The sequence below is a fragment of the Lithobates pipiens genome, unplaced genomic scaffold (genome assembly GCF_037356315.1).
Source record: "Lithobates pipiens isolate NorthernLeopardFrog02 unplaced genomic scaffold, aLitPip1_a1.2 Scaffold_28, whole genome shotgun sequence".
Classification (NCBI taxonomy): domain Eukaryota; kingdom Metazoa; phylum Chordata; class Amphibia; order Anura; family Ranidae; genus Lithobates; species Lithobates pipiens.
The window spans coordinates 215786903-215808009 of NW_027507789.1; the positions used below are offsets into that span (position 1 = coordinate 215786903).

General features: G+C 44.0%; 1 protein-coding gene across 1 annotated transcript in view; it reads right to left on the minus strand.

Moving 5' to 3' along the window:
• ATP9A (ATPase phospholipid transporting 9A (putative)) overlaps positions 1–21107 on the minus strand; it is a 177004-nt gene that overhangs the window by 19415 nt on the left and 136482 nt on the right. The window contains exons 24-25 of the mRNA XM_077460534.1: positions 11900–11964; positions 525–633 (exon numbers count right to left, since the gene is read on the minus strand). Coding sequence (XP_077316660.1) covers positions 525–633; positions 11900–11964 — 174 coding nt within the window. The remainder of the gene's footprint in view (positions 1–524; positions 634–11899; positions 11965–21107) is intronic.

Sequence of the window (21107 nt, forward strand, 5' to 3'; positions counted from 1 at the left end):
TCTGGCAGAGCTTGTGGATAGATCGGGGGATCAGAAAAGGTCTGTACCCCCGCAACCTTTCTAATGCCCAATACACACGGCCGGAAATTCAGACGGAAAAAGTCCGATCGGATTATGTTGTCAGAAAATCCGATCGTGTGTGGGCTCTATCTGACTTTTTCTGTTGGAATTTCCGACGGAAAAAAGTTTGAGAGCTGGATCTAAAATTTTCCGACAACAAAATCCAAATCGGACTTTTTACGATCGTGTGTAGGGAATTCCAACGCACAAAGTGCCACGCATGGTCAGAAAAAAAATTGGAAACGAAAGCTCTTGGCTACTGGCCTCTACGTAGTCCCGTCGCACGTTTTGTAACGTCACCTCGTTCCGAACGATCGGATTTTCCGACAACTTTGTGCGACCGTATGTATGCAAGACACGTTTCGGCCAAAATCCGTCTGAAAAAAATCAGACGGATTTTGTGGTCGGAATGTCCGACCGTGTGCATATGGGGCATTAAAGACCTTCATGAATGAATTGCGTACCTTTAGTAGATCTTTGTATAGCTCGGGATACAACATGGCCACCTCGGACTTGACATCTTTATCGAGAACCAGGGAGAAGACCGGGAACATGGTGTAGATAGTGGAATATCTGCAGGGACAGACATTCTGTTAGATCACATATTCCTGTACAGTTGTATGAAGCCTAGTACACACACACACACACACACGGGACGAATGTCGGGCAGCATCGGCTGGTTCAGTAGAAACTGGCCGACATTCAGCCCCTGTGTTCTGCAGCCAGTCCAACAGAAGCCAGCCGCCCTGCCAGCTACTGGTCAAAAGGGACATGACTGACAAAAGGTCTGCCGATCGGCTCCCGATCAGCACTCTCAGCCAAGAGCTGAGAGCGCTGGAGTGTTCTGGCTGCCCCCCACCCCAACACAACATTGGAGATCGCTGTACTAGCATCACATAGTTAGTACAGCAGCTCCTCCTGAGCGGTCAGTGCAGCATAAAGACCTCGGCATTATTTTTAACAGTGTACAGTATTCCTAGTCCATCAAACATACAGTATAGGCGAGAAAAATTTACCACTTGTTCCTTCAAGGCCATTTATCAAAAGGTTCCGGTCTATGTCCCATTTTTAAGATTTCTCTTCACCAACCATCCCAAAGCCAAACAGGAAGTGAGAGGAAATCCCTGCAAATTTAGGGAATCCCCTGGGGACCCACAGAACTAGTGGAAGAATTCCCCCTCTATTACTTTTCTGGGCACAACCCAACGTTTGGGATTTTCTTTACTTTCACTGAAAATGGTAAACAGGAGATATAGGGTGAATCTCCTTATTGGGGGCACAGACAGCAATAAAAATGGACAGGGGTTGTAATCCATCTCCGCTTTCTGCAAAACTAGAAGAAGAAAAAAAAAAATAAGTTGTACTTTAATTGATGACCTGATGACCCAGGAGCCTCCGGTACGTTCAGGTAAACTCATTTAGCAGCATGATGCTTGCACTAGTGGTGCCCACGGACCTAGACGGTGCTTCCTCGGTCTGTTTTGAACTGCTGTGTTCTGGTTACCATGGGTTTCCGCACACCCACGCTACGCTTCCCCTCCTATTTCACTTCACTCATACATGTTACGCCATCCATACTTGGCAAGAGTTGGAGTTCATTGTACAGAAATCTGCTGTCTGTATCATTTTGATTAAGCAAAAGCAGAGCAGTTTTATTGGATACAAAATGGTATTTCAAGCTGTCCAGTTTGATAAGCCAGCTGCATGATGGAATAATTACTTTCAAAACTATTTTATTTATCTCTATTTTATCAGCAGTGGCGGCTGGTGCTCAAAATTTTTGGAGGGGCGTAATTTTTTTTTTGAAAAAAACAAAAAACAAAACTCTGCCCATCAAACGCAGCCACCTGTGCCCATCGCCCCGCCCCCCACTCTCGGGGCTCGAGGCTCTGGCAGCACACACAACCCCCCCCCCCCCCCGCTATCGTCAAATAATTGGGTGGGATCAGGGTGCAAATGCCACCACTGTGCCCATCAAACGCAGCCACCTGTGCCCAGTAAAAGCAGCCATCTGTGCCCAGTAAAAGCAGCCACCTGTGCCCATCGCCCCCCTCCCCACTCGTGGGGTTAGAGGCAGCACACTCAACCTCCCCCTGCTATCGTCACACAATTGGGTGGGATCAGGTAGAAAAAACTGCCACGGTGCTCATCAAATGCCGCCAGTGTGCCCACCCAACACCGCCAGTGTGACCCCGCCTGCTGTCTGCCCGGCACTTACCCTGTCTTGGTGGGGCAGTGGGTGACGGTGACAAGCGAGGTCCTCCATGCGTCTCCTGCCCTCCTCATCTCCCGTCCTCTCCTCCTGATAGGCGTCCAATAGCGGCGCCTGCCGTTTCAGCCAATCAGGTGACAGGTAACAGACCCGAGCACCTGATTGGCGGAGAGGCGGTTTAATGTTAGGAAAGCGAATAGTCATTCGCTTTTCTAACACAGCTGAGTGCCATGCTGGTTGCTCGCAGGTCACTTTTTTTAAAGCCTATTAGAGCCTATGGCTCCAATCAGGTGCTTCAAGCACACCCCCCCCTCCCGCTGTAATTCAGGCGCCCTGCGCCCAGAAAGGGGCCAGGCACCTGAATAGGGGGTGGCAGCAGCGGCAGCCATAGATTCATGCAATGCATGAATCCAACCATTGGTGGGAGAGGGGGTAGCTGGAGAGAGGGGGCGGCCTTAATGCACGAGTAATTATTATTACTACTATACAAGATTTAATGTAGTGACGACAGTTTTCGCAGAGCTTTACAACATGAGGGCAGACAGGACAATTCCAATACAGGAGGATTCAGAGGGCCCCACTCGTTAGCACTTAGAATCTAGGAGGGAGGGTCAAGTGAATAGTAGATGTAAACCTGCACCGAAGAAAATTTAATTTCTAAAGCACAGATCATTAAAAAATTGGCATATATTTTTTGTATTTCCCATTATTTGGAGTTCTTTGAGGGGCACCGGAAATCTTTCACCTTCGGGTTATGCTGCTGCCTACAGGTGGATTGGACAATGGCAGACAAACTGCAGGCCAGCCCAGGATAACCCCTTCTACTATCAGCATCCTTCAGTTTTGTAGCGAAACATCTCCAAGAGCAGGATCATAAAACCCATTATTAACACTAAAACAATTGGACTTGTTTCCCTAAATGGACTCCTAAAAAAAAGGATTTTACAGTAAATACTGCTGGTGTCAATTCAAAATGGCTTGAGGAACCATGAAGAATTAGCTTAGCCAAGGGTGATGATATCACCTGGCTTTATTTATTCTTACGATGAAGGAATGAAATGGTACCGTGGAAGAAGCTTGTAGACAGAATTTGCTTTCGGCACACTGGCGAAGCAGACACACACACACACACACACACACACATACACACACACACACACACACACCTAAAAAAGGCGTATGAATTTCTATGACGTACAGCAGGGATCTACAAACTTTTCAAACAAAGGGCCAGTTTATAGTCCTTCAGACTTTAGGAGGACCAAATTGTGGCGTGGGCAGAAAATGTCCCGGGCCCAGCATCGGTGAGAAAAAATATGGCCTCAGGGTTGGTGGTCAATAGGAGTAGGAGTAGTGTCCCTATTAGTAGGAGAAATAGTATCCAATCACAGTTATCGGTTGAAGAAATGGTGCCCCACCTTTGGTGTCAGTGGGAGGCATAGTGCCTCATATTGGTGAGAGGAATAGTGCCCCAAGGGCCGGGAAAAGGCTAGCAATGGGCCACATCTGGACCAGGATCAAAGAACTATTTGTCTAAATGCAATTCTAAACGCCCCCCCCTCCCCCCGGTTTCTTTATAGCAGGGGGTCAAAAAGTGGCGGCCCTTCAGCTGTTGCAAAACTACAAGTCCCATCATGCCTCTGCCTGTGGGAGTCATGCTTGTACCTGTCAGCCTTGCAATGCCCCATGGGACTTGTAGTTTCGCAACAGCTGGAGGGCCGCCAGTTTGAGACCCCTGGTTTACGGCATAGAAACTAGTTTGGAAAAACATTCAGCCTATCTACTGACCAAGAACTCCCATACCCTGATGAAAAGTTCTAATATAGACCCATTAAATGAAGATGTTCAGGAAGGGTCCTGCTCATACACAGTGCCCCAATTTCAAAGATACATGTAGAACAGGGGTCTCAAACTGGCGGCCCTCCAGCTGTTGCTAAACTACAGGTCCCTTCATGCCTCTGCCTGCAGGGAGTCAGGCTTGTAACCGTCAGCCTTGCAATGCCTCATGGGACTTGTAGTTTTGCAGCAGCTGGAGGGCCGCCAGTTTGAGACCTCTGATGTAGAAGGTTATAATGGACTTTACAAATGACTATTAGGTTCTTACTTAATGCTAAAAAGCCCAAGAAAATTTGCAAATCTAGTAGCCCATCCTGGATGACAAAAGGGAAAGCAGTCTTTCTGAAAGAGATAGGTTCTCACACCCCAAACCATATCCAACTGAACTTTTTTTTTTGTTTACTGGAGCCAGAGAGAATGGAGAACGAGATCCTGGTTGAAGCAATATGCAAAAACGACCTTACATAAGATGAAGGCCTGGGCCTCAAAAGGGTCTTAAGGCAGGTTAAAAAGGTAGCCAGTTCAGAAACTTGCCTTGCAGAAGTGAAAACATGTTGACCCTGTGACAATGTCAGAGCACACTTGAGAGACAAGCTGTTGTCACCCTTTAACAGATTTCCCGAACAAGGACCATGTAAAAAAAGGTGAAGCGTAAAAGGGATGCATTTTCAAGGCAGTACAGGCACCTTGGAAGGAAGACAAGATTCCAGAAAGAAGTGAATCCTGCTTAATAAATTGCCCGAGAAATTGTCCGTAACCTATTAAATCTCCATTTTTCACAGCAGAATGCCACGAGTTGGAAGTTTTGGACATTGTGGTTTATCAAAACATCCACACGCCTGAATTGTGTATTCAAAAATAACATGGATCCAAATGAGGAAGAAACGTGTTGTGAACTCATGTTCATGAGCAAGGGCCAGGCACGGGTTCATGACTCCGATCCTGCACAAACCTTGAATATAAAGATAAAATCTGACTAATCTGACCAATCTTGTCTTCAAATATCACCCAAATTGTCCTCTCCGCTCTTCTCAAGACCTCCTACACTCAAGCTCTCTAGTCTCCTCCTCCCATGCTCGTTCTCCAGAGCCTCTCCCATCCTCTGGAACTCGTTCCCTCAACCTGCCCGGCTATCCCCTACTCTGGCTACCTTCAGGCAATCCCTGAAAACGCATCTCTTCAGGAAAGCCTACCACGTCTCCAATATTCTACCACTTCCATCAGCTCATTCCCCACAGTTACAATCTTTTGTACCACCTGCCCCACCATACTAGATCGTAAGCTCTTCTGAGAAGGGCCCTCTTAATCCTCCTGTATTTTATTGTATTATAACTGTATTGTTTCCTTTTTATACTGTAAAGCGCTGTGTAAACTGTTCGGCACTATATAAATCCTGTATAATAATAATAAAGAGAAAATGCAGATTTTAAATCTTTTCTTGCCTTGTGTGACTCACATGTGTGGCTTTTCCTGAGAGAAATCCCACAGCACAATAGCGGCGTGAGCTGGGGAGGGTTAAGGCAAAGGCCCATTCTTTATCCTGATTACATCACGAAAAGGTCCCTAGGGTCTGCGGATTCAAAGGCCTGCACTCTTTGAAATAAGTAGGCAGGGTGGATTGGCCTCGCCACGAACTGTGATACTGTACAAGGCCGGTCAGGAAGGGTGGAATAAAGAGATATGAAAATAGTAAGCAATTAATCCTTTTATGGCCTTCAAACTCCTTCCCAATTAAATGTTGGACATAAAAAAAAAAAAAAAAAATGTTTTTTTTTATGTAAAGAAAAAAATACTCCACAGTAATTCATTCACTTCCCAGCCAGGTTAGTGCTGCCAAAAACAGATTCAACCATCATCAAAGCGAACGAGAGTGTTTCTCATCACTCCAGGCTCATGAAAAGCTTACAGTGAAAATTAACTTTAAGATCTGGGTTTACTTGAACTATTATTTTATTAATTAGCATTATTAATTAGCATGGTTTCATATTCAGCATCATCTTTGCTTTGGGCTTGCTCACTAATGGTTCTAGGTACACTATATGGCCAACGGTTTGTGGACACCCTACTGTCGCATCTAAATGAGCTTGTTGGACATCCCATTCCTCCCCAATCATGGGCATTAATATGGTGCTGGCCTCGCTTTGTGGGCATAACAGCCTTCACTCTCCTTGTAAGGCTTTCCACAAAAGTCCGGAGTTTGAATTCATCTGGGAATTTGTGCCCATTTGTGAGGTCTGGTCCCGATTTTCGACGAGAAGATTTGGCTCACAATCAGTGTCCCAATTCATCCCAAAAGGTGTTCAGTACAAAGGCTTTGTACAGGACACGCGAAAATCTCCACACTGAACTCATCTAGCCAAGCCATGTCTTTATGGAGCTGGCCTTGTGTGCATGGGGCAAAGTGACGCTGAAACAGAAAAAGGGCAATTCCCCGGGCTGTTACACAGGGTTGTAAAAGCACAATTACCTAAAATGTTGTATACTGTAAAAAGGGAATAAAAATATTACTGCGCTAACTAAAACAAAGTGAAAAGGCTGCTACATGAACAATATGAGAAGAATGCTGAGAAGTGAACGGTATAAAATGTAGCGCTAAAGAATAAACATATATCCGTATGTAGGTGAATGATACAGAAATGCAGAAATCGATCATGCGAAAATAATGTAAATGTGGAAAAGTCCTGTGAAGGTCCTAAAAAGGACCAATGCGAGTCCGCCACCAAATAGCGGCTAATCAAAGATGGAATACACTGGCACTGTCCGGCAGTGAGGGCATCAAAGGTGGTGCATCTTCAACCATATACACAGGAAGTATATCTACTCTTACAGGAACAGGTGGACTCGAATGTCAGCCCAACCTTCTGTGCCCAAGTTCCAGCCTTGGTGTTTTGAACATCCAAGGTCCGGTTTGGTGACGGTCTACAACACCCTTTGGAGTCGTGTTTGGAGGTCCTTGGTTCCTTGGAGTTTAGTTGATCTGCCGATCCTCGGCATCCTCGGCATCCTCGCCTTTAAGACTCATTGTTGCTGACATTCGAGTCCACCTGTTCCCGTATACTTCCTCTGTAAAAGCTGTAAGGAGTCACACAGCCTGCATCCCACATTAAAACATGCAGGCACCGGGGACACCAAAACTAGCCCAGGTGAGGATGCTGCTCAATCCCGGGACAGGTAAGTGCCCCTTTATTAAAAAGTCATCAGCTACAGTATTTGTAGTTGCTGAATTTTTTATTTTTTTTCTAAAAGGCTAAAGAACCTCAAAAGTATCTCTTTCCGTCTCCTCCCGGTAGTCAGGTGGTGAGATAGACTTCTCAATCACATGATAACAGTGATTGGCTGTCACATGATTGGGAGCCCACCCGCCTGCCCACAATCACACACCTCTAAACATTTTGAGATGGTAATGAGGGACTCCTACTAGCAAATGTATGTAGGCATAGGACACGCCCCCTGCCACACCCCCTTAAAGGAGCATTAACACCCAAAAAAGGTTAATTAAATCAACAAGTGCTTTTTTTTTACCCCTACTATTCCTTTTATATTGGCTTTTAAAAATTGCAAATGCAGCAAGTTAGACATTGGAGGAAAGGTTTAGAGCTGGAAAACACTTTTTTAAAAAGTGCATTTGATATACAACTATATGGATCAGACCAAAATGAGGGACAAATGAGGAGGAAAGGGGGACAGAGGGACATTGCTCCAAATCAAGGACAGTTGGGAGCTATGCGATCATAAACAGAGACCAGGAGCTGCCTGTGATAGTTCAGAAACCTCAGCCCCATGGACTAATGTGTGGGACATAGGAGGAGTGTTTAGGCTCGCTCTCCTTTCCATTGCACAATATGTGTTACGTGGATGACAAGAGGTTAACAAGAACAGGTTGATAAATAAGATTTTTTAAATTATTGCTTGAGTTTATTTGTGACCGGAGCCGTTTAATCCGCAAGCAGATGCATTTTGAATTTATGGAAGCTGTGTGATGCACATTGCAGATTGCACATATGTTCAGTGGATTAAAGCAAAAACCATGTTTATTGTCTGATGTGATTTCTGCATTTTCATCGTCATTATTTATCTTGTTGTAGACCGACTGAAAAAGTCAGAGTCGGGGTTTTTAAACACAGGATGTACCACCCTAGTCCATTTTTAAACAAAGACTAAAAAAAAAAAAAAAAAAAAATTTTCACGTTTTTTCATTTTTTTTTTTTTTGCAGAATATGTCATCTCTTCCTCCATGAGGTTGATCATTTCATAGTGAGAGAATAGAAAGGCCTCAGGGGTGGTAGAAACAGGATAAATGCATGTAGATTTTCCTTTGTGATTAACCACTTGCCGACCAGGCTTTTTCTGGCATGTTTCAAGTTAAAATCCGTATTTTTTGCTAGAAAATTAATCATAAACCCCAAACATTACATTATATTATAAATAAATATATATTTTATTTTTTTTGCAGAGACCCCAGGGAATAAAATGGCAATCATTGCAATTTATGGTGTTAAGATGAGTAATTAGCGATTAACCACTTGCCAACCGGGCTTTTTCTGGCACTTTGTTCACAAGTTTAAATCTGTATTTTTTTTGCCAGAAATTTACTTATAAACCCCAAACATTATATAATAAAATTGTCCCCTAATCTATCCATCTTTAGACGATCCCTGAAAACCTCTCTCTTCAAAGAAGCCTATCCTGCTTCTAACACTGTTTTACTTCCTCCATCAGCTCATCCCCCCCACAGTTATTACCTTTTGTATCAATTGCCCCTTCCTTTTTAGAGATTTTAATCTCTAACGAGCAGGGCCCTCTGATTCCTCTTGTACCAAATTGTAATGTAAATGTAATGTCTGCCCTCATGTTGTAAAGTGCTGAGCAAACTGTTGGCGCTATATAAAACCTGTATAATAATAATATATACACACAAACACACACACACAATTATATATATATTTTAGCAGAGACCCTAGGGAATAAAATGGCAATTGTTGCAATTTTTTATGATGTTACGCTACGAGTAAATAGAGACCCAACATGTCATTCTTTAAAATTGCGCACACTCGTGAAATGACGACAAACTACAGTACTTAAAAATTTCCATAGGCGACGCTTTAAACGCCTTTACAGGTTACCCGTTTAGAGTTACAGATGAGGGACAGTGGCGGGTTCAATTTTTCATTTTTTGTTATGCTGTCTCTTTAGTTTTTTAGTTTTTTATCACTTTTATTCATATTACATGTAAACATCTCTTGTAATCGAAATGAGGAGGACAGGTCCTCTTTCCGATAAAATATCTGGGGTCAAAAAGACCCCAAATCTCTTCTTTACCTTTAAAAGCAAAAGGATCAACATTTTTTATTTTGATCCTTCACTTTAAATGTATTTATTTTTTTCTTCCTGGACAGGAAGCGACGTCCTCCAAGACTGTGTCCTAAGGACACAGCGATCACAGAACGCGACAGCCACGCCCCGCAGTAGGCGCATCCACGGGAGGACGTCATATGACACCCTCACAGAAGTGGCCAACCGCGCTGTAGCCGTCATTCAGCTATAGCGTGGTCAGGAGGTGGTTAAGCTGGCCGTTTTTTTTTTCCAGAAAGTGAGATGAACGAAAAAAAAAAAAAACAACCGACAGCATCCTCCATCTACGCAATCAAGGTGGATAAAGAATCTCCCCCCCCCCCCCCCCCCTCCAGGACATTGTATTCAGACAGTGGGACCCAACGCTTTCATAATACACATATCAGCGGCTGCAGCCGATGATATCAACAAACGTTTTCTAGCTTGTCCATTCAACAGAAATCGATCAAATGTTTAACATCTGTCGAACAGGGAGAGAGGGCCACATGCAGATTGACATTTGTCTGGTTCCTTCTGAACTGGCCGAATTACCATCTGTCTGTGGCTAGCTTTTTTTTAACAAATATTTTTATTACATTTCTTAATAACAAACAAAACACAACAAGACATCATACACATTGAAGCAAAAATACAATAATACGGTTTCAAAATCCAACATAATTATTAATCCAAGGGGAAAGAAAGAAAAAGAAAGAAAGAAAGAAAGAAAGAAAGAAAGAAAGAAAGAAAGAAAGAAAGAAAGAAAGAAAGAGAAGGAAAGAGAAGGAAAGAGAAGGAAAGAGAAGGAAAGAAAGAAAGAAAGAAAGAAAAAGAAAGAAAGAAAAAGAAAGAAAGAAAGAAAGAAAGAAAGAGAAAGAAAGAGAAAGAAAAAGAAAGAAAGAGAAAGAAAGAAAAAGAAAGAAAGAAAAAGAAAGAAAAAAAAAAGAAAAAAAAAAAAAAGAAAAAAGAAAGAAAGAAAGAAAAAAAAGAAAAAAGAAAGAAAGAAAAAAAAGAAAAAAGAAAGAAAGAAAAAAAAAAGAAAGAGAAAAAAGAAATAAAGAAAGAAAGAAAGAAAAAGAGAAAAAAAGAAATAGAAAGAAGAAAAAGGGAAGAGGGAAGAAAAAAAAAATGAATAAACTTTCATGAAAAATAGGCTTTGATGGATTAAATAGTTATTTCATGAAAATAGAAATATCTATGATTGTGAACTGACTGTTGAAGAGAAAATCATCACGAGATAAAATACTACTACTGCTAACACTACTACTCTCAGCAACACCAGAGACCCAGCCAAAATTTCTCTTAAAGCGGAGGTCCACCCTAAAATGGACCTCCGCTCATCGGAATCCCCCCCCCTCCGGCGCCACAATCGGCACCTTTCAGGGGGGAGGGGGGTGCAGTTACCTGGATAATCCAGGTAACTGCACCCACTTCCGGGCTAGCTCTCTGCGGAACGGGCGTAGGTTACGCCCCCGTTCCGCAATCGCCCGCCCCCTTCAGCAAGTGCCCCGCTGTCTGCTGGGAAACACACAGCTCCCAGAGGCAGCGGGGACCGTCCGGATTGCGCCGCGCGGCTCGCGCATGCGCAGTAGGGAACCGGGAAATGAAGCCGAAAGGCTCCATTTCCTGATTCCCATACCCAAGATGGCGGCGGGACCCGGCAGCCGAGCGAGCGATCGGCTTCGGGTGCCGACATCGCGGGCGCGCTGGACAGGTAAGTGTCACTATTTAAAAGTCAGCAGCTGCAGTATTTGTAGCTGCTGGCTTTTAAAAAAAAAAAAAAAAAACGGGGAGTCCCGGTGGACTCCCGCTTTAAAGTGGTTGTAAACCCGTACATAGACCCAGTGAAGTGATTGGCCTCAGGTGATACCCAGAGATTAAGCAAATCCTCCTACATAAGTAGTGTCTGTTTATCTGCAGTCTTCTCTCCTCTACATCCATTCAAAGTGCTGAATTTATAAGCTGGTCAGAGATCAGAAGAAAAGAAGCGGGCAGTGAGCTGAAGTTACACTCTGCAGAGCTCAATGAGGAGAGCTCTGAGAGCCGATTGGTGAGAAGGGACACACCCCTACCTTCCTTCACACAGCACCCAGGAACAGAGCTGAGGCTGTCAATCACATGTTGTGTGCTGGAGCTTCCTCACCTCCCCTGTCACTATTTTTTTTCTCTTAGTGTCAGGCAAACATGTCAGAAGTGACTCGCACTGATAGCAGAGGAAGGAGACAGCAGACAGAAATCACACTTTGTACTCTGGATTGAGACAAGTACACACTATAGAGGGAGATGCTTTGTTCATATTTTATGTCGGAGGTTTACAACCACTTTAACTTTCATTTCTCCAGTCAGTAAAGAGGAAATGAGTGACATTGCTATACAGGTCAGGGATTCCATCTGGCCACACCCGGAAATGATCTTACAGCTCACCTGGAAACTGTCAATCTCCTATAATCATGTACTTACCCGATGATGAGGAATCCTTGATAGAGGGGAACGGAGGCAAAGTAAAACACGGAGGAGAATACGGCCTGAAATGAGAACGGTTACATAATCAGCATTATGTGCATACTGCTCGGACATGGTCTTTGGTGTTTTACAGCACTTAACCAGTCGCATATGTCTTTGTACCAAAGGAGCTTACACTCTAATATCCCCGAGTACACTCACACACTATTATTAATATACATTTGCATGACTCTTACATATACCGCAGTGTTGTATGGAGAACACTGAACACAAGTGTCTGTAAGGCAGCAGAGCTTTCACTCTAATGTCCCCAGCACAGTTACATACACAATATTGATCATTATTATTGCTGTTACTATTGATTACCATTAGGCATCCACAGTCATTAATACTGTCAATTTATATACTGTAGCATTTATATATTTGAGGCATTACGGGTAGAACCTGCAGAAAAACCTCTCTATTCAGAAGAGGGACTTGAAGTGGAACGTTACCCATAACAACGTGATAAAAAAAAAACAAAATAAAAAAAAAAAAACGTTCTTAGCGAGGAGTAAACATTTTAAATTAACCACTTCCTGACCATCCTTTTGCTGCTACAGGGCAGCAGCTCTGTATATATACAGTTCCGCCTGCAGGGGGCACGTGTGCACCACCGGAGTGCCGCTTCTGCTGTGACGATTTACAGCAGAAGCTGATCTGCGGGGGGGGGGGGGGGGGGCGTCATACACTCAATGTCCTCTGGCACTCGCTGATCGTTGCTAAACTACACAGAACAGGGATCGGCCTATGTAAGCAAGGCAGGTCCCCGTTCTGACAGGGGAAAAAAGATGTTCCTGCGAAGCAGGGGCTAGAATCCATCTCTTCCCCTAGTAAAAGGCAGCACACATTAGTAAAACACAAACACTGGCTAGGAACACATTTAATCCCTTTGATTGCCCTGGATGTTTAACCCCTTCCCAGCCAATGTCATTAGTACAGTGACAGTGCATATTTTTAGCACTGATCAATGCATTAGTGTCACAGGTTACTGCAAAAGTGTCAGTTAGTGGTGTCAGATTGTCCAAACGATGTATTAACGTATACACAGCGTTAATAATTGGTGTTACCTCAAAAGTGCAGCGCAGAGAAAAGCACCGTAAAGGTGTGCATGAATAAGTGATATAAACAAATGCTGTAAACATACATCAATAAACAAAGCAAAAATGCATAACATCATAACATAGAAATCCAATCACTAAGTAAAAAAAAAACGTGAAATAAAAAGAAGAAAAAACAAAAAAAAAAAAAAAAAACTTTGACGCCGATATCCAAATAAGACAACTGTGATCAATTCCTTAATGAAAAGTGAAATGATGCAATCCCAAAAGTGACTGTAGGACACATTCAACACAGGATAGGCATTTGTCTGATGAAAAATTGTAGATATATACTACCGGACATCCGACAGTGGGTCATTAAGGCTTGTACTGGCCAAGGCCAGGCGGTCATCAGAGGAACACTCTAGTACGGATGGAACCTGTAGAGCAGTTTCTCTTGGAATGGAGACGCTGGATCAATCACTGAAAGTATATCACGGTTAAGCAAGCCAAAGGGATCCTCAGGGCAGATGTTCTCGGGGTCTCAAATGGAGGAGCCAGGAACCAATGACGAGACCAAAAACAGAAAAAAAGCTCCATATTGTGCAGGTCATCCTTGCCCCAGTTGAAGGCCACTAGGTTGAAACGCGTTGGGTTGTTCCCCACATTGCTTTTACTTCTCATCTTGTCCGTTTTCACTTTTTATACAGTCATCCTTTACAGACATTTGTAAAAATTTTTACAAGAGTAAACATCTTTAATTTTTTCTGTTTCTGTGTCATGGGTAATGCGATAATTTCATCATTGGTCGTTGGTTCCTGGCTCCTCCACTTGAGACCCTGAGAACATCTGCCCTGAGGATCCCTTTGGCTTGCTTAACCGTGATAGACTTCCGGTGATTGAGCCAACATCTCCATTCCAAGAGCAACTCCTCTGCAGGTTCCATCCGTACTAGAGTGTGTTCCTCCGATGACCGCCTGGCCTTGGTCAGTGCAAGCCTTATTGACTCACTGTCGTATGAGAGGTGGGTCCATCCTGTCTGGTAAGAAGTATATATCTACAATTCTTCATCGGACAAATGCCTATCCTGTGTTGAATGTGTCCTACGGTCACTTTTGAGATGTAAACCCACTTTTTGGACTTCTACCTATAGGTAAGCCTAGAATTATGCCCCATACACCCGGTCGGAAATTCCGACGGAAAAAGTCCGATCGGATTATGTTGTCGGAAAATCAGATCGTGTGCGGGCTCTATTGGACTTTCTCTGTCGGAATTTCCGATGGAAAAAGTTTTCCCGACAACAAAATCCGGTCTGACTTTTTCCCGATCGTGTGTACAGAATTTGGACGCACAAAGTGCCACGCATGCTCGGAAAAAGTTTTGAGACGAAAGCTATTGGCTACTGGCCTCTGCGTAGTCCCATCGTACGTTTTGTACGTCACCTCGTTCCGAACGATCGGATTTTCCGACAACTTTGTGTGACCGTGTGTATGCCAGACACGTTTCGGGCAAAATCCGTCTGAAAAAAAATCCGACGGATTTTGTGGTCGGAATGTCCGACCGCGTGTATGGGGCATGGGCCTTACCTATAGGTAGTGGAAATATCTCCAAAAATCTGACGGATTTTGTGCTCGGAATGTCCGACCGCGTGTATGGGGCATGAGGCTTACCTATAGGTAGTGGAAATATCTCCTAAACGTGCGCTGTTTAGGAGATATTTCACTTGTAGTCCGCCGAAAATTCCTACGGCGGTAAAAAAAACCAAACCAAGCGCCGTTTCTTCCCTAGCCTGTGCCGTTAGTCGCGGTTCCCGTGCGCATGCGTGGGAGAGGCGTCACGTGGCTCCGGCGAATCAGAGCTGGAGTCGGCGGCCCAGAAGGAAGAGAGGCCAGAAGATGGGCGCTGCCCACACAGGGGACATCGCTGGATTCTTTTTCAGGTAAGTGGCCGCATACTAGCCCATTATGCTTTTCATTTGCAGGCTGCAGCAGCGAGCAAAAGAGGAAGTAAAACCTATCAGGGTTTTACTTCCTCTTTAAGGAATTTATCGCAGTTGTCTTATTGGACATCAGCCTCAAAAAGTTTTTTTGTTTTTCACATTTTTTTTTACTTAGTGATTGGACTTCTATGTTATGTTATTATGCATTTTTGCTTTGTTTATTGGTGTGAGTTTACAGCATTTGTTTATATCACTTATTCATACACACCTTTACGCGCTGCAGTTTTGAGACAATATTTGTTTGGGCTTTGCTCAGTGCCAGCAGCTTTCTTTTAGAGAGGTGTAGAGCAGCAATTTCTCTGTTTCCATTAATAATGTATGTCCCTGCCTGGAGTTCCGATTTATATCTGCCCCCCCCCCCCATATCTTACAATAGATCTATACAGTACACATTGGGGTGTTGATTTACTAAAACCGGAGAGTGCAAACTCTGGTGCAGCTCTGCATAGAAACCAATCAGCTTCCACTTAAGCCCCGGACCATTTTCCAGGTAAAGGACCAAGCCCCTTTTTGCGATTCGGCACTGCGTCGCTTTAACTGACAATTGCGCGGTCGTGCGATGTGGCTCCCAAACAAAATTGGCGTCTTTTTCCCACACATAGAGCTTTCTTTTGGTGGTATTTGATCACCTCTGCGGTTTTTATTTTTTGCGCTATAAACAAAAATAGAGCGACAATTTTGGAAAAAAATTCAATATTTTGACTTTTTTACTATAATAAATATCCCACAAAAATATATAAAAAAAAACTTTTTTTCCTCAGTTTAGGCCGATACGTATTCTTCTACATAAAAAAAAAATAAATAAATAAAAAAAATCGCAATAAACGTCTATTGATTGTTTTGCGCAAAAGTTATAGCATCTACAAAATAGGGGATAGTTTTATGGCATTTTTATTAATAAGTTTTTTGTTTTTACTAGTAATGGCGGCAGTCAGCGATTTTTATTGCGACTGCGACATCATGGCGGACACATCGGACAATTTTGACACATTTTTGGGACCATTGTCATTTATACAGTGATCAGTGCGATTAAAAATGCATTGATTACTGTAAAAATGTCACTGGCAGTGAAGGGGTTAATCACTAGGGAGCAGTGTAGGGGTTATGTGTGCGTGTGTGTTTTTTTTAACTGTAGGGGGGGTGTGGCTTGGCGTGTGACATCACTGATCGTCGTTCCCTATGACAGGGAAGAGACGATCAGTGACAGCCACACTAGGAAGCATGTGGGAGAGGTTTGTTTACACTTACCTCTCTCCGTTCTTCAGCTCTGTGACCCGATCGCGGGACACCGTCGGCGATCGGGTCTCGCGGTCATGGAGCTCAGGACCGGGTCGTGAGTGCGCCGCTGGGCTCTTAAAGGGCAACGTACCTGTACGTGCTTGTGCCCAGCCGTGCTATTCTGCCGACTTATATCGGAGTGAGGCGGACCTTAAGTGGTTAATTGAACAAGATGAAGCTAGAAGCTGATTGGCTACCATGCGCAGCTGCACCAGATTTTGCGCTCTACAGTTTTGGTAAATCAACCCCCCCTCCCCGTATTGTTAATTTCTGTACAGATCGGGCTTGTAGAGTTTTCCTAAGGTCAATGTTAGCGGAAAGCAGAACAATGATGAGTGAATGCTACATAATCTCATGAGAGGAAGTATAGGGTGAAAGTATAAACTGTATTGTGCAGAGGCGGCTGTAGAGTGATGGACTTGTGTTGTCCACCGATTCATTTCACTGATATAACACTTGCATTCATTCTGCCGAGGCCAGCACAGGGGCTTATGTTAAACCAATGTATTGTCCTATTTTTATAACAAGGCCACACATACACTATATTAACAAAAGTATTGGGACGCCTGCCTTTACACGCACATGAAGTTTAATGACATCTCAGTCTTAGCCCGTAGGGTTCAGTATTGAGTTGGTCCGCACTTTGCAGCTATAACAGCTTCAACTCTTCTGTGAAGGCCGTCCACAAGGTTTAGGAGTGTGTCTATGGGAATGTGTGACCATTCTTCCAGAAGAGCATGTGTGAGATCTGCCTCACAGTCTCCGCTCTAATTCATCCCAAAGGTGGTCTATCGGGGCGAGGTCTATCGGGGCGAGGTCTATCGGGGCGAGGTCTATCGGGGCGAGGTCTATCGGGGCGAGGTCTATCGGGGCGAGGTCTATCGGGGCGAGGTCTATCGGGGCGAGGTCTATCGGGTCGAGGTCTATCGGGTCGAGGTCTATCGGGTCGAGGTCTATCGGGTCGAGCCAGTTAAGTTCCTCCACCCCCCAAACTCGCTCATCCATGTCTTTATGGACCTTGCTTTGTGCTCTGGTCCAAATCATTTGGTGGAGGGGAGATTATGGTGTGGGGTTGTTTTTCAGGGGTTGGGCTTGGCCCCTTAGTTTAAGTGAAAGGAACTCTTAAAGGGGTTGTAAACCCTCAAGGTTTTTCACCTTAATGCATTCTATGCATTAAGGTGAAAAACCTTCTGTAGGGCAGCAGCCCCCCAGAGCCCCCCCTTTTACTTACCTGAACCCGATCTTTCTAGAGACCAGAAAAAGCACAGTAGCTCCAGCACTGTGCTGTTTAATCTGCTTCAAGGGACCAGGATCTGTAATTTAACACTAATTTATGCTAATCATCCTAATTAACATTTACATATTTTGCATTGAAAAAAGGACAAAAAAAAAAAAAATGCATTTAATTTGTAAATACAGTCGTACCTTGGATTACAAGCATAATCCATTCCAGAAGAATGCTTTGTAATCCAAAGCACTCGTATAGCAAAGCGAGTTTCCCCATAGGAATCAATGGAAACTCAGATAATTCGTTCCACAGTGACTGCTGGTGTATTCAGTACTGTATGTGGCCAGAGGTGCGGGGGCGCTGGTGTATTCAGTACTGTATGTGGCCAGAGGTGCGGAGGCGCTGGTGTATTCAGTACTGTATGTGGCCAGAGGTGTGGGGGCGCTGGTGTATTCAGTACTGTATGTGGCCAGAGGTGCGGGGGCGCTGGTGTATTCAGTACTGTATGTGGCCAGAGGTGTGGGGGCGCTGGTGTATTCAGTACTGTATGTGGCCAGAGGTGCGGGGGCGCTGGTGTATTCAGTACTGTATGTGGCCAGAGATGTGGGGGCGCTGGTGTATTCCGTACTGTATGTGGCCAGAGGTGTGGGGGCACTGGTATAAGCAGTAATGTATGTGGCCAGAGGTGTGGGGGCGCTGGTATAAGCAGTACTGTATGTGGCCAGAGGTGCGGGGGCGCTGGTATAAGCCCAGAGGTGCGGGGGCGCTGGTGTATGCAGTACTGTATGTGGACAGAGGTGCAGGGGAGCTGGTATAAGCAGTACTGTATGTGGCCAGAGGTGCGGGGACGCTGGTGTATTTAGTACTGTACGTTCCCAGAGGTGCAGGGGGCGCTGGTGTATGCAGTACTGTATGTGGCCAGAGTTGCGGGGGCGCTGGTGTATTCAGTACTGTATGTACCCAGAGGTGCGGGGACGCAGGTGTATTCAGTACTGTATGTACCCAGAGGTGCGGGGACGCTGGTGTATGCAGTACTGTATGTGCCCAGAGGTGCGGGGGCGCTGGTGTATTCAGTAGTGTATGTGCCCAGAGGTGCGGGGGCGCTGGTGTATTCAGTAGTGTATGTGCCCAGAGGTGCGGGGGCGCTGGTGTATTCAGTAGTGTATGTGCCCAGAGGTGCGGGGGCGCTGGTGTATTCAGTAGTGTATGTGCCCAGAGGTGCGGGGGCGCTGGTGTATTCAGTAGTGTATGTGCCCAGAGGTGCGGGGGTGCCGGAGACACTCTGAGAAGCTCTGAGACCACTCAGATGCTCGAAGACACTCGGAAAGTGTTTCTCAGTGTCTTTTTGTTTCAGCAGCTGAGCAATGTTGCTGATAAGACGTTATCCAGCTGCTTTTTTTTTTTTCCCCGACAGCTCCAATTGCCGGGACTTCCTTTACACGTCAGCTGTCAACAGGGGAACCCCACTGACAGCTGAATGCTTCATCGGTTGTTAAGGACGCGGAAGCCCCACACCTTAACAACCGATAATTGCCGGCTTTCTTAAATTTTTTTATTGACATTTCAGCTGTCAGTCGGGAAATACCACTGACAGATGAAAGATCCGAGCCTGAAGGTATCAGTTTCAGGTATCTGAGCATGTGCACAGATAATCTTTTCCAGTGACACTGCTAGTGTATGCAGTACCACTTGTGGCCAGAGATTGGGGGGGGGGGTGCCGGAGACACTGAAACACTCGGAGAAGCTCCATGGCCACTCGGAGACGCTCGCAAACTGAGTCAGATTTAAAAAAAAAAAAAAAAAAGCATTGCGAAACACTCGTAAACCACGTTAATCGCAAGCCGAGCATTTAGTGTAACTTTTCAATGCTTTGTACCATTGATGACAACTAATGTGACAGTTGTGGCAGGCATCAGCGGGTACATATACATACATATATATATATATATATATATACACACACACATACACACATATATATATATATATATATATATATATATATATATATATATATATATATATATATATATATATATATAATAAATAAAATGGTATCGGTGCTTCCCTAATAGACACTTATCAGCTCAATCAAATATCAGTCCAATGACAGGTTCACTTTGGGCCACTTCATAACTTGCAGACTGTTTAGTAACAGCGAATAACTTTTTTTTTGCATTTTCAGATTGATCAGCCAAGGATCCGTGCCGCCTAAACAAATCTGAACGGCTTATTATCAGAGGACGACCTCCAAGGTCAGAGCGTTCTCCTTCAGTTACGTAAAGCCGAGCAGTTCCTGGTGTGCTCACATCTAGATCAGCGACTGTTTGTTTATTCTGCAGAACATTGTTTGAAAGAAGAATTTCCTTCTATTAAACTGTATTAGTCATCGCATACCGCCCCCCTGTCACCACCTCGATTGTACCGTTTCCTTCTGTTTACAAAACTGACTATTTGTGGGCGCTGGTCTCTAAGCTCTATAGGACCACGCTGTGCCAAAATACCAATTTAAAAAAAAAAACGGATGTCACCATTTTGACCCAAGTATTAAAAAGGTAAATGTGCAGAGTGGGAGCATCGTCAGCATTTCTCAATGTCGGTATATTATTATTATTTTCTGCAGAGCAATACGTAAAGCAGTGTTGGGTACTAAGTATTTAGAAGAAACAGAATGTTATGACTTCCCAATTTGTGGGCAGCTAGTGAGATGGATGAGATTTACCTTAGAGCTTCAATGCATAGTGGATAGCTATTAACGTGTATCTAAAGCCAAAAAGATTTTTAATGTTATTTAGAGTAGGGAAGGAATAGCAAAACTGTCAGGTTCTTATTGCTGATGGCACTTTGTCCTATCGTTTGTAGAGAATTCTGATCGGACAAAGTTCCATCGGATCATGTTGTCGGAAAATTTTATAGCCCAGCTCTAAAACTTTGTCCATCGGATATTCCGAAGGAAACAGTCCGATGGAGCCCCCACACGGTCCGATTATCCGACAACGCGGTCCTATCGGTCATTTTCCATCAGAATGTCCGACCGTATGTACAAGGGCTAAGTGTTACTAAACCCAGGAGCCTGCATTCACTATATCTGTAAATATACTCATAAAAGGGGCGCTAGACCAAATATCAAACAATAAAGAATGTGAGACTAGTGATCATATACTATCTAAAATGGTACAAAACATATCACAAAAAACTGCAATATACCAAAAAAAGTTGCAAACAAAATAAAGTGAACAACAATAGTAGGTGAAGTCCCAATTAGGTGCAAACACCCAAAACAAAGGAAATACAAATAACAAAATAAGTATAAATCCAAAAGTCCAAAGCAGTGGGTTTTTTAGTGAAAGCCTTCTTCTGAATCCAAAAACAGAACACCTGCTGGGATCTTCTATAACGTGATAAAACAATGTCCCTTCACCAAGAATTTATGGACATAAAAAGGACACCCCACTTGTGAAGAAAATAGATGTCTTCTTACCAGATGCTGTTGACTACTTTAATTAAAAAGATAGTCAAATAGATGGATTTCTGTTTGGCTTTTTTTATGACCCATCTGAGTCTATGAGGAGAAGCTTCTGTCCATAGGAGGTCCACCTGATTCCATGTTAGCAGGGATTT